Genomic DNA, 21,040 nt, shown 5'->3' with positions numbered 1-21,040 from the left:
ACTTCATTATATGAAGATAGCAAAACTTGTCTGTTTTACTTTCGATGGGCATTTGATTTGATTCCATTTTTTAAACTAAATACCACTTCCGTAGACATTTTTGTACTTATCTTTTAGGGCACATGTGCCTGAGTTTTCCAGAAGTATAACTGGAATTGTTGAATCTTAGAGGATGTACATCGCCAACATCATGTGCTAATTCCAAGCATTTTCCAGAGTTTGCACTGATCCATTCTTTCACCAAGGTCCCTGTGGGTCCATATCACCCACATTGTTCCTATTGCCTGGTGATGTTAAACGTGAACACTTTGTCAATCTGCTGGCACAGTTTAATTTATATTTCCCTGACTGCTGTTCATGGCTTTTGTCAATTTTTGAACTGCATAGTCTGTCTATTTATTTATTCACTCATTCATTCATTCATGGAATTTGTAGGAGTTCTGCATATTTCCCAGGCATGAAAACTTGTTAGTGTTGTATGTTGCAGATATCTTCATCCAGTCTGGAGCTGTCTCTTTACTCTCTCTTTGTTGCTTTTTCATGACCAGTAATTCTTAACTTCAAAAAGATAGAATGTGTTCATCTATTCTGTTAGGATTGGTACTTTTTGTATGCTGCTTAAGGAATCCTCCCTGAGCCATGTCACACAGATATTCTGCAATATTGTCTCCTATAAACTTTATAGTTTTATCTTTCATATTTCATCTTTCCTCCATTTGGAATTGGTCTTTGTGGTATAGAGAAAGTAAGCTTTGATAACATTTAAGCTAGCTAACTCACTAGACTGTTATGTGTGCTGAACAGTACAATTTATCATGACGCCAGGCTCGGTGGCTCAGCCTGTAATCCCGCGCCTTTGGGAGGCTGAGGTGAGTGGATTGCCTGAGCCCGCGGGTTCAAGACCCGCCTGGGCAGCGAGACCTCATCTCTACAATAAAAATCAAAAAATCAGCTGGGCATGGTAGCGCATGCCTGTAATTCCGGCTACTCGGAAGGCTGAGGCGGAAGGATCGCCGGAGCCCAGCGGGTCCAGTCTGGGTGACCGAGTGAGACTCCAACTCAAAAAAAAAAACAAAAAACAACCATGTTCTACATATTAACGCAAGGGCGTTTCTGTTGCTGATCTTGGTCCCCTCTCAGTTGTTCCTTCTGGATCAGTGTTATGCCCAAAGCACTCCTCAAGGAGAAAGCCAGACTACCTTGGGAGAAATAGTGCAGTCAACAAGCTGCACCAACTCCAAAGTGCTGGGTGAGGTGCGGGGACTGCCTGTGTGCCACCCCCCACCTGGAGAGTCTCCTGTTCATTAACATATAAATGGATCTGAACAGATGACCAGCAAGGACACTTTCACACTTATTTCATATGGTGTCAATACGACCATGGCACCTGTCTTTTGGGAGGACATCCCGTAGAACTAATGTTCTGTGGAACACATGGAGGGAACACACTAGTTTGGGTTGGGTTGCTCTCCTGACAGAGTGTTGGCAAAATCAGCAAAGAAAAACTCAAATCATCCATCTGAAGTTAAGAAAGTAGCTTCAGGGAGTCAGTAGTAGCAAAATGAAATGACTCCTCAGACCCTTGATGAATTAACAAGTAAATAATGTAACTTCCACCACTATGGGTTGAGACTTACAGGCACCATGCCAGCACCCTGTGTGGATCATTCACCTCAGCGTGGCAGGGTTGCTTAGCGATCCACGGGTTGTGCCCAGATTCCAGTGATTTCGCTCACCAACTGTGTGTTCTGGGGCAAATTACTTAGCTTCTCAGTGCTGTAGTCACCTCATGTATAAGATGAGGATAATAACAGTATCTGTCTCATGGAGTTGGGAGTTAACACATGCAACGCTTTTAAAAAAAGAAACTGACGCATGGTTAGTCCCATATAAGTAGCTGCTGTTGTGATTGCTCTCTTACTTAATTTCCAAAAGTAATCTACGTGCTGTAAATTATTCTAAAGGGAAAAGGTGGACCAGAAAGCAGATGAAGACGCCTATGAAGCAGAAATTCAAGCAGAAATAAGTGAATTGCTGGAAGAGCATGCAGAGGAGTATGAATGGATGATGGAAGAGTACAGAATGTCCTACCAGCAGTGGAAGGCCAGGAAGAAAGCCCAAGTGTGTCAACAGATGCTCAGCCTGCAACAAGGCTGGCCAGAAAGGGCCTGGGAGGGCAGCCCTGTATGGGGGGAGGGAAACTGACCGGCAGACTGGGGTACCTGTGGCTCTGCACTGTCTCGCCCATGCTCCCTCGCTAAGAGACAAAAAAAGGAATGAACTGACTGGTTAATGCATTTGTTTGAATGCAAAATGTGTTTAAAAAGCCACCAAACTAGTCAACACTGGAGCCAGCTTTGTCCACAGATAGTGCTGTTGTAGCATCCTGTGACTGAGTGAACACAGAGGTAACAACATAACAATAACTGATGTATGTGTCAGGCACTGTACTAGGTATTTTGCAAGCATTATCCCATTGACTATAGGGCACTGATGCTTCTGAGTTTCCCTCGGAAAATCACATAACTATGTACACGATGTTGCAAAGCTGAATTCACAGGCAAAAAAGCAGCAGAACAAAGTGACCTGCAATATTCCCTGTGTTCACAAGCCTTATTTTAGTTTCAAGATGTGTTCTTGACCTTGAGAACCAATCAGTGTCAACAATCACAAAAGCAAATTTTTTTTAACTCTTTCTAGGGACCAGGCACTACGATAGGTGCTTTGTTGGCGTGACTATTTCAACAGCCCTGGCTAGAATTTCCTGTTCCTGTTCCCAATTTGTAAATGAGAAAACAGAGATGCAGAGGTCAGGGGGTTTAGTGACCTGCCTGAGTGCACACGGCCGTCAAGGCGGGGCTGGGGTTTGCGTCCAGGTCCATCAGACTGAAAACTGTGCTCCCAAATGAAATCCCCAGATTCCCATTTGACATCATGTCGCCTCTTCTCCAACAGAGGGCCAAGAAGAAGAAAAGGAAGCCCACCGCAGAAGAACGTTCTGACGAAGAGACTGAGGAGCCATGTCCCGAGGAGGAGCTCGTGAAGCCCACCCCTCCGGAGCCTGCTGACCGGGCGGTGATTGAGCAGCAGGTGAGGGAGAGAGCGGCCCACAGCAGGAGGAGGCCTGGGGAGCCCACGCTGGTCCCGGAGCTGAGCCTGGCGGGGAGCCTGACACCCAACGACCAGTGCCCCAGGTGAGCAGGTTTTTGACAATAGCGGGGCTGACATGCATGTACACACACGTACACCTACCCACCTACAACAGTGTGATCGGGAGAATCGTGAACTCTGTAAGTACGTATAAGGTAGAACCACCCAAAATTGCTGACCCCTGCCCCTGCTGACGTCAGGTGATGTCCTGTGGCTTGCCTACCTGATGCATCCCACTGGGTACTCAGGAGCACACCACACAGAGCTGCCTGCGGGAGAAGCATCGCAGTGGCTCATCTGTGCCTGCCTGTCATGGTGACTTTCTGTGTGGATTTTGACTCGGGCTCCTTCTCTGTAACTTCTGCGTCCTTCTGTCCACTGGGAGTATGTCCCACCTCCCTGGCTCAGACACTGAGCCCTCTTCTTACCCACTGATTTCAGTGAGTCCAGAGGCCGGCTTCTCTCTTCAGAGTTCTCTTAGAACCTCCCAGAGGGAATTGTGCATGTGCCCTTTAGCTTGCATTGAATTCAGGCCGTTTGAAGCATACCCTCCAGACTTGATGAAAATGCATTTCTAGGCCGGGTTCAGTGGCTCAGCCTGTCATCCCAGCACTTCAGGAGGCCGAGGCGAGTGGATTGCCTGAGCCTGCAGGTTCGAGACCTGCCTGGGGAACTTGGTGAGACCTCATCTCTACAATAAATCAAAAACGAGCCAGGCGTGGTAGCACCCGCCTGTAGTTCTGGCTACTTGGAAGGCTGAGGCGGAAGGATCTCCGGAGCCCAGCAGGTTGAGACTGCGGTGGCCGGGAGTGTGCCCCTGCACTCCAGCCTGGGTGACAAAGTGAGACTCCAACTCAAAAAAAAAAAAAGAAAGAAAAAATACATTTCTAGTCATTCTAATGGGATGGCTAAGAGAAATGTCGCTTTATTTATGTAAATCTAGACATGTAATAAGTTCATAAACATACATCTTTTTTTTTGTTTTTAGTTGCCTTGACCTCCTAGGCTCAGGCAGTCCTCCCCCCCTTAGCTTCCCAAGTAGCTAGGATTACAGGGCACATACCTCCACACGTGGCTAATTTTTATTTTATTTTAATTTTTTTATTTTTTTAACTGTAACATACAAACTTTATTTAACAAAAGTAACAGGTAAAGTCAAACAGGCACTTATATTAAGAGAAAAACTGACTAGAAGAAAATTTTGTCTTAAAACACCTTGTGGTAACCTACTTGCAGTTGCATTTAACTGAGCTCTGTTGCTGTGAAGAATACAGCTCATGCACAGGTATGGATGAACGATTTGTATATTTTTTCAAGTATTCACTGAATACTACCGTATGTACACATATACATTAAATTTGAACAAGATTTGGCGATCCCCAGATATCCTTCATTTTTGTTGCTCTTTTGGAAGAGGTCATCTAAAGAGAAGAATATGCGGTTCTGGCTCATGAATCATGTAGTGAACCCAGCCCAGACTCTGTTGGACACCCAGTCTCCTCCACTCTTCTTCAGACATCAGATGGGTTTTGGGTACTTGTTTTGAAAGTTCTCTGGGTAACATGACACGCTGGTACTCATAGTGCTCGTCTAAGTACTTGTCTGAGTACTTGTGGGCCATCCTGAGGCATGCAGCAGGGCGGAGGCGACCGAGAGAGGGGTGCAGTGGGTGTACGTCTGCGTCCGGCCACGGGAACGACCCCACCGAGAATCTATTTTTATTTTTTATAGAGACAAGTCCTCACTGTGTTGCCCAGACTGATCTCAAACATCTGGACTCAAGCGATCCTCCCACCTCGGCCTCCCAAAGTGCTGGGATTACAGGCATGAGCCACCACACCCAGCCCTCTTTTTAAAATTATGATGGGCCAGGCATGGTGGCTCATGCCTATAATTCCAATGTTTTGGGAGGCCAAGATGGGAGGATTGCTTGAGGCCAGGAGTTTGGAACCAGCCTGGGCAACACAGAAAAATCCTATCTCTACCAAAAAATTTTAAAATTTGTTGGACATGGTGGCATGAGCCTGTAGTCTCAGCTACTCAGGAGGCTGAGACAAGAAGATCACTTGAGCACAGGAGTTTGAGGCTGTCATGAGCTATGATTACGCCACTGCACTTCAGCCTGGGCCATAGAGCGTGACCTCACCTCTAAAAAATAATAATATTTTTATATTGTCTTATTTATTACATGATATTATATCACAATATAATAAAAATATTTTTAAGTTTTCTATGTATTTCTTTCCTATGCTTTATAGCCATGGTTCTCAAAGTGTAGCATTAGAATCAGCAGTAACAGCACCGCTTGAGAACTTGTCAGAAAGGCAAACTCTCAGGTTACTGAAGACTTACTGAATCTAAACCTGTGGGCCAGAAAACTGTTTTTTCACAAGGTATCCAGGTGATTCCGATGCATGTTATAGCGTATCATAATCAATCACAGGGAATCTATTAAAATCATTGATATCACAAATCGCAGGCTTAATTCTACAGGAAATAGAAGTCCTGTCATGAACACAGAGACTATCATAAACCGGAATCTTCAATATCCCAACATAAAAAAATGAGTAAGGCAGCCTCTGAGTTCATTAGGGTGTGAGGGTTAATTAGGATATCATTATAAGACTTCCTACAGCCTTCTTGATTTCAAACTTCTGTTGATGTACTAATGACTGATTTATTTTTAAATTGTAGCTTCATGTGTGTTTTCAGGTGTTTGCTTAACTTCACATATTCAGATGTTATACATAAACCATCACCCAGCACTAAATTAGCTATTTTCAAGCCACAACACCACACTAAATAATTTTGACATGAACGTTGAAAATATGTGATGACAGAGCAAATTGTCTCTTTTTAAAGAGACAATTTGATTTAGTAATTTTTTTTTATGGGTGGAGTCTGTTTGTGGATGTCTTAGATACTTCTTGCAATTTGGTGTTAAATGTCCTCTATAGAAAAAAAGAATACTGAAGTCATTTGAGCCATCTCATGTCAAGGATAAGTCAAAATGGAAGAGATATAAAAAGTTAAAACCACCACCCAATTTAATAAGTAGAGAATTTCTATTTGGACTGATAAAAAAGTCCTGGAGATGGATGGTGGTGATGGTTGCACAACTTTGTGAATGTACTTAAAGCCACTAAACTATACATTTAAGAAGGTTAAAATGATAAATATTATGTTACATATATTTTACCACTGTAAAAATTTTCAATAAATTACCACTCAAAAAAGGTGAGCTTGTTTCGGATTTTGATGCCCAAACCTTTTTCTTTCCTCAACAAACTTGCATCGCTATTGACTTAATCAACAACAGGCATTTTTGGGAGTGGGCATCTCTACAAATATATGCAATCAAATTAAAGACCATTTACTTGGAAGTATGATTCTTTTAGCTTTTTAGTAAGAGTGATATGCTGCAACTCTTTCAAGGAACTAGAATGCCCTTTATTGTGACTCAAATTGTCTTAAAACATAAGGGACATTTCTTAATACCCAACCATTGAGCAGTCATTTATTTTCTGAAAGTGTTAAGAAATAGCTTGGGTCTTAGAGAAATAGACTTGATCTAACTGCTACAATGTGTTACTATATTTTTAGGATGAAACTTCTTACTCAAATATAAATCATTACTATCTCTTATGATTTGAATGCATTTCATGGAACAAGAAACACGTTTACTTAAAACTTTAAAATGCAAATGTAAAGCTTGTTTGAAAAAATTAAGAAGAATATAGTACAATTGTGCTTGAACCATCTTTCTTAAATCCCATGTGCCCTTTTCAATGCCTTAATGGCTTCTTCATATGTTTCATATGCAATATTTATCACAATAAGGTCTGCAAGATCTGTGCCTATTGTGTTTAAATAAGGGCTAACATGCCTGACAGAGTTGCTCCCAGTGTATCTTGTTCTGTTCGGTGCTCGTCTGTCAAATATTCCTGTGGTCCTTCATAAGTTAGAACTAACCCCATCTGTGAATGGTTTCCTCTTGCAGGGTGGAGGTCTTGAGAAGGGAAGATGTAAAGAGGCGCTCCGTATATTTAAAGGTGCTCTTCAACAACAAGGAGGTGTCTAGGACGGTCAGTCGGCAACTTGGGGCAGACTTTCGAGTTCATTTTGGACAGATTTTCAATTTGCAAATATTCAACTGGCCAGAGAGTTTAACACTTCAGGTACACATTTTAGTTATAATCACTGTCCTGAGAATTTCTTGTTTATTGCTGATGTGAGATGGTTTTAAATCCATTGGTGATGTAGGTGTCTTGATAGCTTCTCAAGGGAAGTAGTCAGTCTCTTTTTTGGGCACATCTGTTCTTCAAGTCTTAATGAAAGAGATCCTTCACCCCTCTCTCCTGAAAATGCTGGCAAAATAACTCTGGCCACTTAGCTCAAGTGTGTGCCTTGAGATGGGGGTAGGGGAGCTGAAAGAGGGTGGGAGACAGGATCTCCAGCTCATTCATTGAAGACATATTTCAATATCACCCTCTATCAGGACCCTGATGTAATACAACAAAGAAATCAGTTGTGCCGCAATCACAGGAGGTTAGGATGGAAAAGAAATCTCCCTAAGTAGCCTAAATCTCACCATTAGCAATATACTCATTTTGTCTGTTTTAGTTTCCTAGGGCTGCCACAAATGGACACCATAAATCTTATGGCTTACAAACAATAGAAATGTATGTATTCACAGTTCTGGAGACCTGAAGTCTGAAACCAAGGTGTCAGTAGAGTCATACTCCATCCAAAAGTTGTAGAGGACAATCCTTCCTTGCTTCTTTAGCTTCTCCTGGCTCTTAGAGTTCCTTGGTTTATAATAGTATAACTCCCGGCCACCGCAGCTTCGACCTGCTGGGCTCCGGCAATCCTTCCGCCTCAGCTTTCCAAGTAGCTGGAACTACTGGTACACGCTACCATGCATGGCGAATTTTTTGATTTATTGCAGAGATGAGCTCTCGCCAAGTTTCCCAGGCGGGTCTCAAACCCACGGGCTCAGGCAGTCCTCTCATCTCAGCTCCCAAAGCGCGGGATTACAGGCTGAGCTACCGAGCCCAGTTTACCTCAATCCTTAAAGAGGGACATCTGTGGCTGGACTCGGTGGCTCAGCCTGTCATCCCAGCACTTTGGGAGGCTGAGACGAGAGGATTACCTGAGCCCGTGGGTTCGAGATGAGCCCAGGCAACTTGGCAAGAACTCGTGTCTACAATAAATCAAAAGTTAGCTGGACGTGGTAGCGCATGCCTGTAGTTCTGGCTACTTGGAAGGCTGAGGCGGAAGAATCGCCGGAGCCCACCAGGTCGATACTGGGGTGGCTGTGAACATGCCACTATACTCCAGGCTGGGTGACAGAGTGAGACTCCAACTCAAAAAAAAAAGAGAAAAGAAAAGAATGACATCTGTGAAGACCCTGTTTCCGAATTAGGTCACATTCTGAAGTTCTGGGCAGGCATCAATTTTTTTTTTTGAGTTGGAGTCTTACTCTGTCGCCCAGACTGGAGTGCAGTGGCCGCTCCTGGCCACTGCAGCCTCGACCTGCTGGGCTCCGGCAATCCTTCCACCTCAACCTTCTGAGTAGCTGGAATTACAGGCGCACGCTACCATGCCCGGCTAATTTCTTTTTTATTTTATTGTAGAGATGAGGTCTCGCCTGCCCAGGCGGGTCTCGAACCCACGGGCTCAGGCAATCCACTCACCTCAGCCTCCCAAAGGCGCGGGATTACAGGCTGAGCCACCGAGCCCAGCTAGGCATCAATTTTTGAAAGATGCTTTTCAACCCACTACAGTGTCTTAAGGATTGTTTGTATCCTTGGTGAATCTTCTCCTATTGTGCCAGCAGTTATCTCACTTTTGATCCTAACATGCTTGTTAACTAGGGTTGCAACTATGTCACACACTTGCCCTTGCTTCTTAGCCACCACTCAGATAGAAATCACTGCTCCTCATCCATCACTTATACAGAAATTTCTTATTCCCTTCCACCACCTTGTCAGAAAAGAATAATAGATCATGCCAATTTTTACCCATTGAGTCAAGATAGAACTTCAGAATCCTTCTCAATACAGTACACCAGGCAGTCACTGCCTATTGATTATAATTGACATTAAGTCTGCAGGTTCCATTAGTGTAATTAATAAAGTCTTTATATACTTCTATACTGAATGGTACATACCTGCTGCCCTAGGCCCCCAAATGCCACACTAGTCACATAGATCCCACTTCTAAGACCCCTGGACCTTCCCATAATCGACCAATTAAAAGGGGTGATCAATCAAGGCTGGTGCCTCTAAGACCCTGTTCCCAAGCTGAGGTGGACAGCTCTTCTCATTGCTGAGTGCCTAGCCCTGTGTATTGTTCAACATTTTGAATATCAACCCGTCCCTAGATCTCAGTAGTTAAGAATCTTCTAAAACTGTTAGAGAAAGTTTGAGACAGCTCAGATCGGGTGTTCTTTTGACAGAGGAGACAAAGCACAGTAGAAATGTGCAGAAAAAGAGCAGGGGCCAGGCGCAGCAGCTCACACCTGTAAACCAGCACTTTGAGAGACTGAAGTGGGGGGATCTCTTGAGGCTAGGAGTTCAAGAAAAGCCTGGGCAACAAGGTAAGACCTGGTCTCTACAAAAAAACAAATTAGCCCAGGTGCCATGGCATGCACCTGCAGTCCCAGCTACTCAGGAGGCTAAGGCAAGAGAATCACTTGAGCCCGGGAGGTCGAGGCTGCAGTGAGCTATGATCATACCACTGCACTCCAGTCTGGGTGGCAGAATAAGACCCTGTCTCAGATGATAGATAGGTAGCTAGGTAGGTTGGTAGGTAGATAGGTAGGTAGGTAGGTAGATAGATAGATAGATAGATAGATAGATAGACAGATAGACAGGGTGAAAGAGTAAGACCCTGCCATAAATGAATGAATGAATCAATGAATGATTAGGGATGCCAGAAATAAGAGATACATTCTAAAAGGGCCAACACTGGGTACCCAAGGTCAACCACCTCGGCTTAGGGTTTTTCCAGAGCCTGTGGCAGTTTTGTCCTGTACATTTTAGTCTGTGGTCTGGAGGTGGGTGAGGGAGAGAGTGTTAAGTCTTAAGCAAATTCCTTTGCTGTATTGATAATGACATTGATATCTGCACAAACAAAAACCAGCTAAAAAAAAACAAAACAAAAACAAAAACTTTTTTTTCTTCTTGACATTTTAGAACTTGGCCAGTCCAGGTCGTTCATGTAACTCTTTAAAACACCGTGTGATGTTTGCAAATGTCTCTATATTCTGGAACTTGAAAAAATAGAACTTGTTTTGCTGCTAACTTAAACTTAATGTGAGTGGGAGGAGAAAGCAAGTAAGGAGGGCTTTAGAGAGGAGATTGAATTTGGAGGGTTCCTGGAAATCTGAGAGTTCCTTAAGACTGAAAATTCCCTTTCTGAGCCGGGCTCGGTGGCTCAGCCTGTAATCCCGCACCTTTGGGAGGCTGAGGTGAGTGGACTGCCTGAGCCTGCGGATTCGAGACCCACCTGGGCAGCGAGACCTCATCTCTACAATAAATCAAAAAATCAGCCGGGCGTGGTAGCGCATCCCTGTAATTCCGGCTACTTGGAAGGCTGAGGCAGAAGGATCGCCGGAGCCCAGCAGGTCGAGGCTGTGGTGGCCAGGAGTGGCCACTGCACTCTAGTCTGGGCGACAGAGTAAGACTCTAACTCAAAAACAAACAAACAAAAATTCCCTTTCTGAATATCATCTGTGGGAAAATAATCGCTGTAAATTTCTTCTTCTTCCTTTCTTGAGTCATAACTCTGAGTGGATACAGATAGTGAAAGGAGGTGACTTTTGTCTAGACGTGAAAGTGCAGAGCTGCCCAACTCTACACCAAAAGAGAGAGCTGGGGCAGCCTCCGGATGGGTGGCCACTGGGCACAGAGGTTCTAACGCCCTGCTCACAGGTGTGAGATCCTTGTGGACTCTCCCTTCCATCTCCTTTGGGCTGGAGATACTGGCCTGGAACACCTGAAGGGCTCCTCTTCCTCTGCCCTCTTAGCAATGTCTGAGTGAGCTCTCTTATCCTGCTTTCTGGATTTCCGTTGATCTAATCATTTCATCTCCATTCACTGTGAGATGTACATTATCTGAGGCACCTAAACTATGGTATGCCATTGACTGGAAGACACCATTCAATTTCAGGTATATTAAAATAAGAAACTCTATTAAACTATATGTCACTAATGATTGATTAAGAGCAGCCATTTCTGACCAGGGATTTCCTACAGAGGTCCTGGGGACAGTGCCCTCCTGTTTTGATGGCTGAGGAGTTTGTAGTATTTAAAATTCAAAAGCCTTTGCACAGAGAGTTAAATTCCGCAGCTTCTAAAGCACCACATCGTCACTGCTTCCCACATTAACCCGCTTGCCCTGCCCATGAGCACAGCCACTCAAGCTAAAGTTTAAAGTAAGATTTACTGCATACAAAACACTGTTTAAGGTCAGAGTAAAACTTCATCAAGAAAGTAAATGAACTCTGTCTTCAGATGTACACTTGCTGCCCTGAATACAGGAGTTGCTGAGTGCCCACAGATGAGTCCCTCCCTTTCTACATTCACAGAATAGCAAAGATTGCAGTATTCAGAGTTCTGCCTCCTAGTGTGATATCTGTCCTTAGCTCAACCTCCCCATTCCTTCCCTGTAGAGGAAAAGCTGACACGAGGAAGACCAAGATTAACATGAGAAGACCAGGTAGAGAGTTAGAAGGGAGAGCAGCAATGGTAACATGGCAGTAGGAAGGAGACAATGCCTCACAAGGAGACACCTGCTGGAACAAAGCCTGAGAGACAGGAGACAAGGCAAGAGTTCCCTCGTCAAGGCACCCAGCCATGGCTCTGTTGATGGGGGAGAGCTCAGACCACCCAGGCAGTCTGTGAAACCCCTTCCGCTATAGGCAGCTCTAAATTCTCTGAATTACTTTGGAAGGAAAGACTATGTTCTGTCGTCCATAGCACACTGATACTTTATTTCACATATATTCTAAAACATAGGCAAAGCCTTTAGTGCCATCTCCTCTTTACTACCTTGAATGTTAGTTTGCTGTGGATGTTAAAATAATTTTAAAAAAAATAATGTGACAAGAATAATTCTCTGAAATACTATGACAAATTTTTTAAACACAAACAGCGAAGTTTTCTCCTGTACTACTAAGAATATGCTCATAGGCAATTAGCTTGGCCTAAGAACTGAAACATGCAATTTTTAAAAAGCATATTAAGGGAGTCTTGGCTAAGTTCTTAAGCCATCTAAAGAGATTTGATAAACTGATCAAATCACATATTATAACAGCATAGTTTTTAATGATTGAGTAGTGGCTACAGATGAAATTAATTTAGGGGATATTGTATTTCAAGTTCCTAGGATATATTTCAGTATTTCCTTTGCTATTTGGAAATGTTCCAAATCATTGCCAGTTTTGAATTAAGAAAAGTTCAGGAATTACTGGCAACTTTAGGAGATCAAGAAAAAAATCACCTTGAAGGCATCTGTTTATGCCAGTGCTATGAAAATCTTAACTTTGGATCCTAATGTATTTCAGAACAGAACTATAATGTGTCGGCTGATGACTCAACAATACATGAATGTTTGCTGCTTGATTGCTTAGCCCTTGCTGAGTGTCTTAATACTGAGCCAAGAGTGTGGTGGAAAATTGGAAGCTTTGTAGACAGGGCCCTACCTCAGGGAGTTGCAGTCCAGCTGGGAAATAAGAGAGAACCACAAAGGATCAATACTCATTGATGAGTGGATGTAAAAGACCATTGAAGAGAACAGTATCGATGTTTGATTTCTTGCATGTTTCAAACCTTAAGGCTCAGAGCTTCCTAGTTGGGTTTGAGATAAGAACGCCAAGGCAGTCCTACAAGCAGAAGATAAGTTCAAAGGCTGGCACAGAAAGCCAGGAGGGAGGGGATGGGACCAAATCCTAGCAGTAGAAATGGGAACAAGGAATTAGTTAAAGCAACACTGCAGTCTTGAATAGTGGGACTCACAGAGCTTGGTGACAGTTTGACTTGAGGGAAATAAAGAGGAGTAGAAGCAAAGTAGGCCTCAGGAGAAGGGTGAGCTTGGACTTCACAGGACAGCAGAGTTGACTCCAGGCCAGAGTCCTTCCAGAAGGGTTTTGAAGATCTTGGTTTCTGAGATCTTTTCAAAATAAATACTCAGCCTTTCACAAATCAGATTTGGCTTAGAAATGAAAAAACTTTCCCTTCGTTTCTTTGTCACTTACATCTGTAACTTTACCCTACATTCTTCTTGATTCCAAAAAAACTAATAGCAATTGGATAATAACGGCTGGATGGCTTTAAAATTTTTAGCATTATTATTTTCCCTTGTGAATCAATCCTGTTGAACTTTTATATTCCTGGTGTGTGGACTGAGATAGAGAAATTTTCCTTTACCCTACTTGACGATAACTTGACTTTCCTTTATCAGGGCCCCTCCTGATTTCTTGAACTTGTCTATGGAATATCAGAGTGAGAAAAATGGTCAAATTTGGAGAAGTATCTTTGTGTCGTGATTGTTATTGGTATTTGTGGATGTGGGCTCAAAATAGATATTTTTGTCACCTACACCTTACTTGTTTACGTGTTTAATTGGAGAACAGAGTTAGATTATTGATACCAGGAAGCCCTGCTGTGTGTGTGGGCAGGGCAGAGGAGACAGGTGACCAAAGGCAAGCAGGTAGTCAGGTGGCTGCTGCAGGGGGGAAGGGTTCCATGGGGCAAAGAAAAGACAGGTGCAGCCATCTAAATATAAGACGGTGAGGGCTTGGACGAGACAGGGCCTGTGAAAATCGGAAAGTCTCTAGGAAATATTTACTAAATGTCTACTGTGGGGCCACAGTCTTTACATATGCAACCTCATGTTAACCTGAAGGAAGTTATGGGTACTATTATTCTCTCAGTTTTCCTTGCTTTATTTCTCTGACAAAATGACATGTATAGAAATGTCTCCAGGAAAAAAAAAATGCTGATTAGGAAGCATTCCATGCTGTCATTTTAGATTAGGAAAAGAAAATATGTGATTAGCTTTCTTTTGTTCCTTTACAATAGTCTGGGTTTTTAAAAACTGCTTTATTGATACATAATAATTAAATATATATTTATGGGGTATATATGGCATTTTGATACACACATACAATGTGTAAAGATCAAATTAGGATATGTAAGATATCCATTACCTCTAGCATTAATTGTTTCTTTGTGTAGCAAACATTTCAAATCCTTTCTTCTATTTTGAAATATGCAATAAATTATTATTAACTATAGTCACATTATTGTGCTGTCAAACACTAGAGTTTATTTCTTCTGTGTTTCTATACCTATATGGCAACTTCGGTTCATACCCTCCCCCGCAACCCTTCCCAGCCTCTGGTATCCATCATTCTATATCTCCATGAGATCTATTTGTTTAGTTCCCACATATGAGTGAGAACATGCAATATTTATCTTTCTGTGCCAGGCTTATTTCACTTAATGTAATGACCTCCAATTCTATCCACATCACTGCAAATGATGGATTTCATTCTTTTCGTGGTTGAATTGTATTCCACTGCATACCTGCACCAAGTTTTCTTTATCCATTTATCCACTGTTGGTCAGCTAGGTTGATTCCATATCTTTGCCATTGTGGATAGTGCAGCAATAAACATGGGGTGCAGCTATCCCTTGGATATACTGATTTCCTTTCCTTTGGATTGGTACCTAGTAGTTGGATTGCTCAGTCGTATGGTAGTTCTATTTTTAATTTTTTGAGAAACTTCCATACTATTCTCCAAATAGTAAAGATGGAAAAACTGGGATTCAAAGATGTTGAGTAACTTAATAATACAAAGCAAGTCAGGTGGCAAAGCAGAATTCAAACCTAGGTCTATTTGACTCTAAATTTTATGTTCATTTCACCATATTAATTAGGTATAATGGCAAAGAAGATCAAAGTCCAAAATCAACACATCTTCAGCACCATGCAACACCATGTACAGAGGTGTGCTGATATTTAATAATATCTAGTATAAGATAACAGTTATTAAACAATTACAACATGCCAGGTACCATTTTAAACCTTTTCCATGTGTCAGTTCATTTAATCTTCACAATAATTCTACGGTCACTGCACTATTATCCCCATCACGCAGATGGAGAAACTTACATGTGGAGAAGTTAAGTAACTGGCCTGAGGTCACACAGAAGGGGCAGAGCCAGGGCATAGACCTGTTCTCTTAGCCACCTCACTATACTGCAGCCACTAGTGGTTTGTGTATTCCTTGCAATGAGAGTGTTTACTGAGCATATATGTTGGACAAGGTATTATGGGAAACAGGAAGATGAACCAGACGTGGTCCCTGACATGATAGTTAGACTGCAGTGGGGCAATGACAAGAGGAGCTGGTGACTGGGGTCCAGTAGAATGAGAGGAGAGAAAATGAAGTTACCACAGGAGACTCTGCTCCCAGAAGCTTGGCAGACAAGGAAAGAAGGGAAACGGAATGGAATTTGAAGGGATCGTGCTTGACTTTAGGGTGTGGTTGATTCAAGCATGTTTGTCAGCTGTGAGAAAAGCAGCCCATGCAGAGAAGATTGATGACTCTAAAATTAAGAAGGAAAGGCAAGGGGGAGAGTAAGGATAAGGAGAAATCTGAAAGTTATCAGATCCCCCAGAATGCTGGGACAAGGGCAGGGTGGAGGTGGGTGGGTCCAGACATTAGAGGGATTGGCCTTAGGGAAGTCCCTTGAGGAAGACAGTGTTGGCACCGTAGAGATGGTTGGAGGGCAGGGCTGTGAGAGAGTTCACACCAGATGCCCTCAACCTTTCAGTGAAGGAAGGAAGTCTATGGGCATGAGAGAAGGAAAGGTTTGATTCAACGCTGAGCGGAAGTGGGTACATCAACCAGGAGACACAGGACTGGTGAACAGCACCCAGGGCAACCAAGATTGAAGAGCAGACTCTTGTATGGGATCCAACACTACCAAGAGCAAGACGTGAAATTGTGATTTTTTTAAAATCAGGGAAGCATGACTTAAAGCCATGCAATACACACTTTATTTCAGGATGGAATATGTTTTTCATCTGCCTTCACTTCCTTCTCCTAAATGTCTAACATTCATCTATCTATACAATTCTAAACACTTTAGCAGGTAAACTTGCACCAGAGTCTTGAGTTAAAGCAAACAATGTTCTAAATGCAGGGGAGGTAATAATAATTTCATAAATGTCCCTAGTTTCGTCACAGTGGATCTTGTTGCTATTCTAAATTCACCACTGCTTTGCTTTACACAACAGCAGAATTTTTAAATGGCTGAATATAAATCAAATTACATTTCCTGTCTTCTTTCTTCATTAACATTCTCCCTTCAAACACACACACACACACACACACACACACACTCATTTGCTTAGAGCACTGCTTTTCACATGGGGGTAATTTGCTCCCAAGGGGACATTTAACAATGTCTGCAGATATTTTTCTTTGTCATTATGGGGGAGCTACTGGCTTCTCTAGTGGGTAGAGACTAGTGACAGTGCTAAACATCAAACAGTGTACAACTCACTACAACAAATAATTATCCAGTCCAGCGTGTCAATCATGCTGAGGCTGAGAACCCCTATCTTACAGAGAAAATAAGAAATTAAACTTAATTACACAGAAAGCCATTTATAAACACCTATTTAAAACCTGAAGTAACCATTTCCTGATTTTTAAAAATAGCATTTTATCCTCACATTAAATAGAACTGCTACTATCTTAAAAGCAAGGTAAAAAGTTTGGGGAAATTTTTTATTTTCTTTGACTTTGTCAGATGGGATCCGTTTTTTTCTCATAGAAAGGCTGATAATTATCTTCTGAGATGGTAGTTCTGATTAGCAAACAACACTCTATTCCTAATAATTGACTCTGTCATACAGACTTGGCACTGAGTCCCCATTCAGTTTCTCTCCAAACACTAGATAGGAATGTGACTCCAGAGACTAGGAACAAGATCCCTTCCACTGATGCCCACCAGAAATGCCCTTTATGTCTTATTGGTCCTCTTTAAGCCTGGTGACCAGCGCAGGGCACATCCATGAGGAATAAAAACCATCTTGTATAGGACTGTGGTGAAGATTAAATAAGGTAACCTAAATCCCCTAATGGGCTTCATACAAAAGGATATCTCAATGAATTAGAATTTTGGCAAAAAGCTAAAAAGAAATTAAAGAAAACACATTTTCTCAGTCACTTTATGCCAATGAGTCCATAATATAACAGGTCAAATCGTCTCTTGTTCAATAAACGATATCCTACTACATGTTATTTACAGTGTGTAAGATTATAAAACTATAAGCTCTCTTAAGAGTATTGGGACAGGACGGGCACAGTGGCTTACGCCTATAATCCCAGCATTTTGGGAGGCTGAGGCAAGAAGATTGCCTGAGTCACAGGTTTGAGATCAGCGTAGGCAACATGGCGAGACTCGTCTCTACAATAAATAAAAAAATTAGCTGGGCATGGTGGTGCACTCCTGTAGTTCCAGCTACTTGGAAGGCTGAGGCAAAAGGATCACCTGAGCCCAGCAGGTCAAGGTTGCGGTGGCTAGGAGTGTGCCACTGCACTCCAGCCAGGGTGACAGAGTGAAACTCTAACACAAAAAAAGAAAGAGTGTTGGAACAAGCAATAAATGGCACTCCTTTTCCCATCAGGGTTCGGAACCAATAAAAATACAAAGAAAAAGTATAAAAAGATGAAGGGTCACTTATAAATTAATAAAGGCTGGAAGAACATATCAATAAATTGCAATGTATGGAATACATTTTGATCCCAATGTATGGAATACATTTTGATCCGAATATATTTCAGGATTTTTTGAGGCTCTTAAAGAAATCTGAAAGTTACCAAGAGTTGATATTACAGAATTATTGTGATAATAGTATTGCAATTATGCTTTTAAAATAATATCTCACCTTTTAGAGATACGTTTTGAAATATTTACGGTTGAAATGAAGTCTAGGTTCAAGATACTGAAGGGGAGGGGTATGGTTGAGAGTACAGAGGAAATAAGATTGGCTATAACTTAGTGATGGTTGAAGCTGGGTGATGGGGCTGTGGTATATTATTATTTACATATGCTTCAAATTTTCCATAAACTCTTTTCAATGTAGATCAAAGTTTCACATTTTTTAATGATGAAGATGAATTTGGAGAGTGTGAGTTAAGTGTGCCACTTATGGGCTTCCTGCTGAAACCCTGAACAGGCAGACTTGACCACCTCATCACAGGTGAGCCCTGAACAACCACAGGCTTCTGAGTGGGCCTTGCCTGTAAGGCTATCTCACAGTGGTATTAAGGCCGGGGTCCTGGCTGGGTACAGTGGCTCACACTTGTAATCCCAGTACTTTGGGAAGCTAAGCTAGGGAAATCACTTGAGGCCAGCCTGGGCAACATAGTGAGACCTCATCTCCACAAAAATAAAAAAAATTGCAAGGTGTGGTGGTGCATGCCTAAAGCCCCAGCTACTTGGGGGGCTGAGACAGAAGAATCTCCTGAGCCCAGGAGGTCTGGGTTGCAGTGAGTCCTAATCAAGCCACTGCGCTCTAACCTGGGTGACAGTGAGACTCCAACTCAAAAAAAAAGAAGTCTGGGGTCCTGAATTCATTTCCTATGCAGTTTGTCCTTTGTCTTTGCCTCACTAGTCCCGCTAAGGTCAATCAGCCCTCCTGCAAAGGTGAGCAGGTGGATCCCAAGAGATTAAACCAGGAGAGTACAGGAGAATAACCAGGCACAAACTCATCCTCTCTCCTAGAAAAGTATTCCAATCCTATGCTCTGTAGGGGAGGATAGACAGAGAGAAGGATAGTGTCGTCTTTGTACATTTGAGTGATAAGTGGAAAGTGTTGATTAGAGGGGAATTCATTGTATTAGAAGAAAAATATAAAGATTGATCAGTAGAAATAAGAGTAGTAAAATCAGTTGCTTTCGAGAAGTGTGTACCAGTCAGAAAGATTTCATGGAAAGAAACACCGGAAAGAAGGCAGCGATACTTTGGAACATTTTGTCGTCTTACCACAAAACTGAGGTGGGCCAAGAATACAGAGGATCAAATGGAGCAGAGGGCCTAACTGAGGCTGGATTGTAAATTCTTAAACTCTGGTTGCCCTGCAAGGGGTCCTGCACCTCAGGGTGCTGGCAGCATGATGAGACGCACGCACAGCAATGATCGGTTTCAGAGCGGCCAGTGGTCTCATTGGCTCCATCTGGGAGAAAGTCTGAGAAAAAACTGGGTGGGGTTTCAGCAGCTAACAAATAAAATAATGTCTGAATGGGAAGAATCTGAATGATTTCCTGAACAGTAAGTAGAGTTAAACGCGATGCTCCGATGTACTTCTGGGTATGGATCTTCTCCTGCTAACTTGGAGGCCGGTGAGAGAATAAACCATCTAGCGGCACGTCATGGTCTCAACAATTCCACCTTTTGCCACTGCTCTCTGAAAGCAGCCTGAGCCAGGAAAAGGAGGAAGCCCGTACTCTGAGTAGCCTGCATGTTGGTTTAGAATAGAAACAACGGGGTTCTTGCCTGCTACTTTGATTATCCTCCCTACCCCTGGAGATTAGGTTGAGCGATAAAACAGGTGTCAAAAACTTGGCCACAAAGAGGGTCTAGGCTGGTTTCCATGGAAACCAGAGAAACACAACTTAACTTTCTACTCTGAGATGGATCCTCTGGGCTGGAACTGTGAGCAGCACAAACGCTAACAATGTGAACTGATGATCTGGGAGTGAGCATGTTCTATGCCTGTTTTTACTGGGCTGTTTCTCTTCTCTGGTTTGCAGGTCTATGAAACTGTTGGACACGGTAGCCCCACCTTGCTAGCAGAGGTATTTCTGCCTATTCCTGAGACTACCATTGTTACTGGAAGGGCTCCCGTTGAAGAAGTGGAGTTTAGCAGCAATCAGCATGTGACACTGGACCATGAGGGAGTTGGAAGTGGTATGGAAAACTAATTGTCCTCAATGGCTTACAGTTTCACTGTCAGATTTGAATGTATCATTCTTTCCACTTCTCAGACAACCAGATAATTATAAAATTGCTATTATAAATTCAAATTAAAGCAGTGAGGATATACAATATTTTGCCAAGTCATTTAAAATATATTTTTGGTGGCACTGTAAACACATATAACTATGCAACTATAAAGTAGTTTGGCAGTGTGAATTAAGAAGCTTTAAAATGCCCTTTGGTGCCTTAATTCTATTTCTAGGAACCTTTCCTAAGAAAATAATTTTAAATGAGGACAAAGCTTTGTGCACAAACAATGTACATCACGATGTTATTTATAAGTCAGAAACATTTAAAATAACTTTATAATTTGGAGACTTTTTATTAATACTCTCTCATCTCCATCTACAGTTCTGATTATATATATGGTGAACCTTCTCATTCTGTCCTCCCTGTTTCTTAACCCTTCTTTAATGTATTTGATATCTTTTTCTTTCACTGCTACATCTATGTAATTTCTTTCAATTTGTCTTCCAAGCCATGAATTCATTCTTTGCCTGTGTCTGATCACTGGAACTTATCCTTGTGTTTTTCCTTCCAGTTATTGTATTTTTCAGCTCTAGAAATTTTATTCAGTTCTTTTCCAATCAGTCTGGTCAGTTCTGATAGCTTTTTGTCCTTTCCTCAGACTATTGCCTATTTTATTCATTCATTTATTCATTCATTGTATTTTTATTCATTTTATTTGAACATATTTACAATATTTACTAATATTTTATATCCGATCATTTCAATACCTAACTGCTTATTGGTCTGATTGTGTTACCTCTTGTTCATGGTGGCCTGTTCCCTTATGTGGCTGGGTATTCTTTATTGTGAACTTA

General features: G+C 42.2%; 1 protein-coding gene and 1 pseudogene across 1 annotated transcript in view; one reads left to right on the top strand and one right to left on the bottom strand.

Moving 5' to 3' along the window:
- The window catches only part of CC2D2A (coiled-coil and C2 domain containing 2A), a 103,505-nt gene that overhangs the window by 25,057 nt on the left and 57,408 nt on the right, over nt 1–21,040 (top strand). The window contains exons 9-12 of the mRNA XM_008066948.2: nt 1,965–2,121; nt 2,956–3,194; nt 7,151–7,328; nt 19,991–20,147. Of these exons, the coding sequence (XP_008065139.2) occupies nt 1,965–2,121; nt 2,956–3,194; nt 7,151–7,328; nt 19,991–20,147 (731 nt within the window). The remainder of the gene's footprint in view (nt 1–1,964; nt 2,122–2,955; nt 3,195–7,150; nt 7,329–19,990; nt 20,148–21,040) is intronic.
- Nucleotides 4,268–4,777, bottom strand: LOC110596404 (annotated as a pseudogene).

The sequence above is a fragment of the Carlito syrichta genome, unplaced genomic scaffold (genome assembly GCF_000164805.1).
Source record: "Carlito syrichta isolate Samal-C Ts95f unplaced genomic scaffold, Tarsius_syrichta-2.0.1 Scaffold106263, whole genome shotgun sequence".
Taxonomy (NCBI): domain Eukaryota; kingdom Metazoa; phylum Chordata; class Mammalia; order Primates; family Tarsiidae; genus Carlito; species Carlito syrichta.
The sequence above is the reverse complement of the archived record's forward strand: the minus strand, read 5'-3'. Positions and strand labels throughout refer to the sequence as shown.